The sequence below is a fragment of the Polypterus senegalus genome, chromosome 4 (genome assembly GCF_016835505.1).
Source record: "Polypterus senegalus isolate Bchr_013 chromosome 4, ASM1683550v1, whole genome shotgun sequence".
NCBI lineage: Eukaryota > Metazoa > Chordata > Cladistia > Polypteriformes > Polypteridae > Polypterus > Polypterus senegalus.
This window is the reverse complement of record NC_053157.1, coordinates 121938481-121947694: the sequence shown is the minus strand read 5'-3', so window position 1 is coordinate 121947694 and position 9214 is coordinate 121938481. Positions and strand designations below refer to the sequence as shown.

Genomic DNA, 9214 nt, shown 5'->3' with positions numbered 1-9214 from the left:
AACAATTTATTCACAGAACACACTTCATATGTACAAGATGATTTACAGGAATGTCTAAACCTGTTCATAAATTGTCAGCAAAATTGTATATATGTTGTGGACTGTGCCCAGCAGTTTATCCCGGTCAAGTCCCCCAAGCCGCCAGATGGAGCCCTCCCTGCAGTATGGAGGTGCCCCGAAGACCAGCAGGGAGTCATGGACTATGTAGTTTTTATCCTCAGCCCTGCTGGATACCACAGGGGCCGCAAGAGGGAGCTGCAGGGAGGACCAAAGACTTATTTGTACACTATGATGAAGAAAAGTACTTTTTTACCTGACCCGGAAGTGATACAAGATCACATGGACTGGGGACTGGGAACACTTCCGGGTCAGGGAATATAAAAGGACTGAGGGAACTCCCAGACGGCGAGCTGAGCTGGGTGGTAGGAGGGCAACGCGTCTGGGAGTGGAGGATTGTTGATTGTTAATTATTGATTTATTATTGTGGTTTATGAATAGTGTGGAGTGGAGGGTGCTTAGTGCACATTGTTATAATAAAAAGAATAATTGTAGCACTTTTACCAGGTGTTTGGCGTGGTACCTGAGGGTTCAAGGGAGCACTACTGCCCCCTACTGTGACAATGTATATACATAGCAGTACCATTAGTGTTATCATAATTTTGACTCACCCTGTATATGTGTAAACAGAGTGAGAGTGACACAGAGAAAGAGAGAGAGAGAAGGTTTTACAAATGAAGAAATGGGAATCAATATAAAAAAGATTTTTATAAATGTTTAATAATGCAGAAAATCTATTGTACAAGTATGTTGGTGTAGCCACCATTGTGGTCATGTGGTATCAAAGAATAGAATGTGTAAAAATGAAACCTGAACTCAAATTTTGTTACATAAGAAATAAGAGAAGATTTCATTTTTTTAGCCTTTATGTTTATGTGATTACAGACAGCAATGGGATTCAGATCTCAGATTTCAAATTTTACTTTCCCTCAGAAGGAATCACAAATAAACTTAATTTGCTTTGTCTAAAAACTAATTGTAATTCTCTTCAGATTCACTCTGTAAACACCTTAATACAGGTCTATTCTATGTCTGAAGATCAATTTTTTTTTTAAAAGCCTTTTTGCACTGCATATGGATGATACTCTGTCAGAAGCCATGTGCTTTTCTTGCTCAGGTTTTCTTCAATGAACGATTCCCTCTGCAGTCTTTATTTGCCATGGGGTCATGTGATGCAAATCCAAAAATCCCAGCCCCCCTAGGAGCCTCTCACAGATTAGTGTGGCTGTGTGTTCAGAGAGAGAGAGAGAGAAAGCAGGCTTCAGTGGTGGACGCAGGCGCACTGATCCGGTTCGGATAGTATTTCAGATTCACAGCTTAGCTTTTTTTTTCAGTCAGAACAGCAGTAAACACTTCAGCACAATTCCATGCCACAACCTAAGAGAAACATGAGAACAAAACTCTCACTTATGTGGAATTACAGATTTCTAATACTTTCACTTATGTAAGTGATCCTCAAGACTCTGGCACTGGATACTTTCCATAAAGGAGTTGTCTTCATCTGCTTTTCCATTGCACTAAATAATGAAATTACTGACTTTTAGCATGCGTTTTGTGCCTTCTATATTTTGACTGAGGCTTCCCAGTTCAAACAGCAGAGTACATACAAAATACGAATATCTTAAAGAGGAAGTTAGAAGAACAGCATAACAGATTGGACTGGACAGCATTGTGCCAGCAAAAACAGAGCGGCTCTTTGAGATGGCCACAGGAGGAATCACAACCCTTCCTACAGTACCTGAGGATGGAGCCAGTAGCACCTTCCCTCCAGGAGGCTTCAAGGAGCCCAAGAGACTCTATTGTAAGAATGGGGGCTATTTTTTAAGAATTAACGCTGATGGAAGAGTGGATGGAATAAGAGAGAAAAATGATCCTTACAGTAAGTATATAAACAATGGGGCTGGTGAGGGGCACTCTATGCAACTTTCTAATTATAAAATTCTAATTTGTGAGAAATGTACAGTAATAGGAAAATGTCTTTTGGGGAGATTTTAAGGATGAGCACAAAAGGTATTTAAAATAATTAGATACTTTCCTATAACTTTTTAAACATTTGTAAAATAGTTTAGGAAGCATAGTGTGCCATTTTTGCCACTGATTAACTTTTGCCTGGCCTGTGCAGCATAATATAAATAAACCAAAAGCCACACAAGCTGCTGTCCTCCTAAAAGTTGATTTGTAGTATATATAAATGAAACTCATTCAGATATTTTAAACTGAATTGGCTTTCTAGCCATCTCAGATTACTTTAACGTGAATGGTACTGCATCACTAAAAAATGACATTATGATTCTGTCACACCGTATCAAGCATGGAGTTTTTACTTTTAACTTCAGCACAGACATTTGCTAATGGTTTCCGAGGAAAATGAAAGTTTGGCCAATGGAGTGCAGTTCATGACAGTACACGGAGGGAAGGCTGCAACAGTTATGATGAAACAGAATGTAAAACAGATCCAAAAAAACAAATACTACATATGTTTTTTTTTTTGAAAAATAACATTTGGGGAAAATCCCAGCTTTGTGGGCTAGGTTTAGTTTACTGGTCATTTAATAAGATGACTGGGTCTTCTCCTTACGTATCCCTTTTTTCACAATCTAACTTTGTTCTTGAAGCAAAAAAAAATCAGTGAGTATTGGCAAATCCCATTTTTGTTTAAACTTTGGAACTTGCACTTATTGAAGTCAACTTTGAACTTTGAATAATATATAAAATGGATGTCATAAATAGTTATTTCCATTTGGTTGACTAACTTCACAGAATGGTTGAACCTGTATGTGATGAAACTGTGTCAGTGTCCATCTGCAAATAGAAAGTAGACATGAGTCAAATAGAAAACAAAAACAAACCAAAAAAAAAAATGTAGAAACTCAACAGCTTTGTCTACTCAGACTTGGTATGACAAAACTAAAGCATCTTGAGTACCTGTGGCAGATGAAAAAGCTCTCCCACGAAACATTTAATCATAATTGTGCTACCTGTCTATCAAACTTATTTCTCAGCTTTGAGCTATCCATGTGGAGTCTGTGGCAAAGAAGTATATTAAATTACAGTCTTTAGTGTTTACTTATCAAACTACAGACTGTTTCTCTGCTTTAAGATTGACACTTTTTTAAAAACCCTATAGAAGAAATATTTATGATAGAATCCAATTCTTCAACATTTACTACAGTCCACTTGGAGACAATCCCCTCGTCGTTCTTTCAATTTTCATTTTATTGTTGCAATGAATCCCCTAAGTACTATTGACAAATGTCTGATATTTTTTTTTTTAGAAATACAAATGGTTAAAACGACAACTTAATTTAATCACACTAGGAACAGCTGCTCATCACTAACTGAACTCAATAGCGTATCAGCCGCAATACAAATAAAAAGGAATATCAAGTAACAGGCAACACCTGGCAAACCTCAGATCTACAGACAAATAGCCTTATAAAGTATAAATGTTTTTCAGTTAGTGATATCATTTTTCTACTGTGCAGGGAGAATTACACATTGCCCAATTATAGTTGGGTACCAGATGGCATACCATAGGTGCAAGGTGCTTAAAGAATAAATGGAAGAATGAAGTTGTGTTGGCACTGAATGTTGCATTGACATGCTCACTGACTGAGCAAAACCAATCATTCCTTCAGATGACTGAGGCCAAATAAATGCTTTCCCTTTATCTGTTGTCACATTTAGAGAGTGCTGAATATTTCTTATTAAAGATTAGTTTTCCCTTTCAGCAATGATAAGTGAATGCTCTTTCACTGATTAACACATGGGGACTCTCTTAAATAAGCCAATGCCCTGAGAGCCCATTAAAAAAAACAATGGAGCCCCCCGATAACATAGTGTGCACTTCTGGTATAAGTCACCTGGAGCAGTCAGTCAGCCAGAGTTCCAAACCCTGAGCAAATTTAGGCCGGCTGCACTTCCATCTGTCCTGTCCACTTTTATCACGCTTTAGGCCCATGTGACCATAAAGCACAGGCCACTCTGTCTGCCCTTGCAGCACCTTAGGTCGGGAGCCCTTCATAGAACATCAAGAGACTGTCCTATCTCTCTCATATAAGGTCTTTCACATTTAAATATCTATTTTTAGATAGTGCCTCAATCGGTATGTCTATAATATATGAAAAAAAATCAAATATAAATCCAAAGTATTGCTTACATATGGCAAAAAAAAACTATTGTCAGAACTTTATTTAATTTTAACTAATTTGTTCATAATAAAAACACTCCAGCAATTTCCTGCTAAATTTCCCAAATGTTTGAGGATACATTTTAGACTGTTTTAAATCAATAATTGTTTGTTTATATTAAGAAATTATTAAATTGTATTTCAATATTTAAATAATAATTCATGCAAATATTTTATACCATTGTTTTAATCTACGTATTCCAATACAGGGTTATCAGGTATAAAGGAAGTTAGGAAGCAACTCTGGTAGTTCATCACATGCTCATTTGACCAGATTAGACCTTTCAGTTAGCTCACATTGTACATCTCTCTTGAATGTGAGAGAAAAAGTAGAGTGCCCAGAGAAAAACTTATACAAAACACTAGGAAAACATGTAAACTCTATACAGACAGTGGCCAGGCTGGGATATGAACAAAAGGCTCAGGCTCTTCTTCCTCTGTGTCCCCTATAACTTCATTTGACTCCTTTAGATTTAGCTTTTATGACAGTTTTATATTGAGAAGCTCTGAACACTGTCGCATTTACAAATACACCTCCTGGCCACTAGAGGGCATAAGATCTCATAAAGGAAATTATAGGACAATGCTGTTTATCCGAAACTACAGGCAAAGGTAATGTGATACAATTAAATAAAATAGAAAATAGAAAACACCACTTATTAAAATATACAATCACCATGCAGTATGTACATACAAATACATATCCGTGCATGTTATGAAAATGAACATCCTAAAGCTAAAAGCTCTCACGGTCATCTGGGACTGAAGCCTATTCTACTGGATACAAATCAGGAGAAGCACTAGACAGAGTGGCAGTCCGTCTCAGGACCCACTCAATCAACGAGGGAAGGGTTTCATCTGCAATTACTAATCATTTGAATCAGCACATCTTTTTGGGTGTGAGAAAAAAAGTCCTTGGAGGAAAACTCACACAAACATGCAGAAAGTATGCAAACTAAACATAGTCCAGGCACTGAATTCAAACTCATGACTGTGTGTACCTGCAGTGTTATCCACTGTGCTACCTTAACCTGGGAAATTGAAGCAGACCTAATTATGAATGCATTAACAAGTTTTGTAAGGGAAAGTGGAGTCAAAGCCATTCATGACTTAATATGTCAAACAAGAGTAGTTCTAATTATTATTTTTACTAAAGAATTTTAAAAGATAATAAAATAAATTGTAATATCTACTTGATATAAATTAATGAAATTGTTGTTGTATGCCTACTAGAGAGCCACCTTAATTTTGCAATATTTTGAATCTGGTGAAAACAATACGGAAACGCAATGACTAAAGTTTAGGTAACACCTAATTGTCTGATGAACTGAGCCAAAGTAAAATTTAAGCTGGCAGTAAGGTCTTGCTCGATGCAGATCTGCCACAAAAATATCTTTTTAATTTTCACAAGAATATTAACAACTTGTAATTTTCACATATCCACTGTTTCATATTGCCAAAGCAGGTCATTAGTGATATAACTGAAAATATATCATTTGTATGAACTGATAAATACAGATTAGTTGATAAATCAGAATTTAATGGATATTTAACATTAAGTGTCCATGTAACATCTGAAAATAGTAAAGTATAAGGAGAGAGAAAAAAGAACAGTGTCAAGCACAGAGGAGGGACACAAAACTAGAAATAACATCAGTCAGAAATGAGGAATATTGTGATTAGGCTGCTTTTCAATTTAAAAAAGTTCAGCACTTGACTTCCCTTACATAAAACTGTAAATGTGACATTTTGACCCTGTTGTAATGTTCTTTCTCCCTGTATATGTGCCTATACAGGAAGTCTATATGCCTATGTCTATATATAGGAAGGCATTGTGGTGCAGTAATGGTGCTGCTGCCTCACAGTAAGGAAATCAGGGTTCATGATCTGCGTAGGTTTCTTCTGGGTGCTCTTATTTCCTCCCTAAGTCTAAATTGAACTGTGTATGTGTATGTTTTCACCCTACGATCAATAGGTGCCCTGTCTAGAAACTGCTCCTGCCTTTATGGTATATATACATAGGTTTTATTTTATAAAATATATCACAATATTATAATGCTACACAGACCCAAGGGATTCTTGCTCTTATCATCAATTTATAGGCAGCTTACCGTCTTTAGGAGGATGGCTTGCTGCTACAACACTAATTTGAGATCATGTAACTGCTGAGGTTGTTGCAATGTCCTTCACAGTGTCGGTGTCATTGCCATTTCTTATGACTTGCGTTTACAATGCTCATGTCATGTGTCTGACCTCCTGCTTTGGCATGTGCACCTTGTTTTTTGCGATCAAAATCTATGACTTTCAGGTATCAGCCAGCATGTGCTCTGCGCTTGACTGTCTGCAGTGTGCATGCACAACTGTTGTCCTCCTGTCAGCTAGGGCACATGTATGCATCACTGCTTGCTGTGTCTGTGCCCAGGCAGCCATTGGTTCCCTGTTAGTTATAGCATACACCCGTTAATCATTTTCCATGAGAAGGATCCAAAGCTGAATTTCATGGCCGAGATACCCTCTATGAAAAATTCATGGGTCATGTTATGTGGGTCATAGCATAAGCTCTTGATTCAGACTAAGATCAAGCTGCATAGCCCAGTAGGTTGTGAGTTTTGGAATGACAGATAGACAACACATGCCAGACTGAAAAAAAAAATTGTAGTATGTTAAACAGGAAAAAGGTCACAACAAACAATCCCTCCACCAAGCTGCATCACTCCCCATATCCAAGATGGAAAGGCTTTGTAAACTGTGCCATTTAAAGGACTTTAGCCACTGTGGAGAATGAAAACATCAAACAGAAAACGCTTGAGATGACTGTTATATAGGCAGTTTAGGAACAGATGCAAACATCACCTGGATGAGCAGAGTGTTGTCATTTGATGTGCAAGAGAAGGAGAAACAAAAATGGCAGTGGTGAAAACTCTACTTTAATAGAAAGAAAGAAAGCAAAAGTCAGAATGAGATCTTAGATTAGATTTAGATTAACATTTAGCTATGTCTAAATACTCAGAGACCTAAAATGGGAGCAAAGATAAAACTGGAGAGGGCTTTAGTTTAAAAAAATAAAAAAGTACTAGACATGTCAGCTTTCACCTTATATACAGGAAATTGACACAATACTGGACCTCAACCTGCAGCCATCACTATGTATATTGAGAACACAGTCGCACCAAGACTCACAATTTAGAGATGCCAATTGATCCAACAACATGTCTTGGCATGTGTGGAAACATACCATAGCACAAGGAGAATGTTAAGAAACCACAAAGATGGCATTCTGGCCTCTAATCAAACCATTACATCAAACCCTAACACTAGGGGTGTGCAATATTGGCAAAAATTATCTCAATATTTTCTGGGACTTAGACGGTTGTTTGTAAAAGTCATATTGATCTAGTTTGGTCTTGATAATAGGATATTAACTGTAGCTTACTAATGCAGTTAATGAAAAAAAAAGTTAAGGAATACATGTCTTATTTATTTACTTAAAACTAAAGTAAAATAACACAAAAAATAAAATCACCAGTTAATGTATTACTGAGATCAAACAGTGCATGTACAGTATGAGAAAAACCATTTCAAAGTGTCCAACAGGATTTACACAAAAGACCAACAAAACTAATTTAATGAGATCATTTTAAATAGACACTAACCATTGATGTAAACAAGATCTCTTACAATTAAATCTAACAACGTAGCTTGCGAGGTTGTTTACTCCCTGGTGCAGTTGGCTCACTCAGTTTTAGGTAGCTACGTTAGCTTAACTTGTGGTGCGTTGACCATGCACACACGTGCAGTAATCTGTCCTATTAAGTTACATGAGACAGTGAATGTGTTTTAGAATGTTTTCTGCAAACTGAATAAGAATTTCAGCTTCCATTGTTAAAACAATCAACATTACTAAGTTTTCATTTAAAAATGGCATTTCTAAACAAAAATGATCACTGCCCACATTAGGGCTTTCACACTGTTTCTCTGCACACACTTAAATGACTAACACTGGCCTAGGCATTCGTCTACACCTGGCATGAGAGGAAACAGGAAGAGGAAGTGTCCTTTTTAAACGGTTATGCCTCCAGCCAATTATTTATTATAAAACTGTAGCGGTTGCTCAATTACTTGCCTTTTGTGTAGGTGTGTAGCATTCAAACTGTAAAAAAAGCAATTCAGATGCATATAGGTAAGCAATACAATAAGCGCTGTGGAAAGCAACTCCTCTACTGTATGTTAACTATGTTGGAATATGTTTTTCTTTTGCGAAGGATGACCAATTAGAGAATGATACTTTGTAATGAGCATAATCCATTTAGGGAAGGGGTGTGTATAAGGGCCAGAGCAGACTGCAGAATATACTTCCTAAGGAGACTCAGGTCTTTTGATGTTTGCAGCAAGCTACTGGAAATGTTCTTTCTGTCCACTTTAGCCAGTGTGTTGCTCTACACTGCAGTCTCCTGGGGAAGCAACCTAAGCACAAAAGAAGCACAATGCCTGAACAAATTTATCAATGCGAATCCTGGACATGGCGGAAGCTGTTGTGGAAAAAAATATGGTGGTGTAATTAGATGCCATTGTCAAAAATCCCCTCCATCCCCTCCAAGTGGCACTCTCTCATCAGAGCACTTTTAGCCACAGCCTCATTCCACCATGGTGTGCTAAGAAGCACCTTTGGGGGCCTTTTCTGTCCACTGCTATCAGGCAATTCAATGCTTTCATCTGATGTACCTGTTAATTGTATTTATTTATTTATTTATTGATAGATTGATTGATTGACTCATAGCATCATCTGTCCTTGTTTTTTTATGTTTCTGCTGCTGTATGCATTTGAATTTCCCCACAGGATTGATAGTTTTATTTAATCTAATCTAATAATCATGAACAAATCACAGCATGATTATAGTATGATTTCAAGCAGTTTGCTGCATTCATTATAGCAAGGCTAATCTAAAACATTATGCAAGATTATTATAA

At 37.1% G+C, this 9214-nt stretch overlaps 1 protein-coding gene across 1 annotated transcript in view; it reads left to right on the top strand.

The window, feature by feature from the left end:
* Positions 1-1210: 1210 nt before the first annotated feature.
* Positions 1211-9214, top strand: part of fgf2 (fibroblast growth factor 2) — a 51878-nt gene continuing 43874 nt past the window's right edge. Inside the window, exon 1 of the mRNA XM_039751228.1 lies at positions 1211-1936. Coding sequence (XP_039607162.1) covers positions 1759-1936 — 178 coding nt within the window. The 5' untranslated portion in view covers positions 1211-1758. The remainder of the gene's footprint in view (positions 1937-9214) is intronic.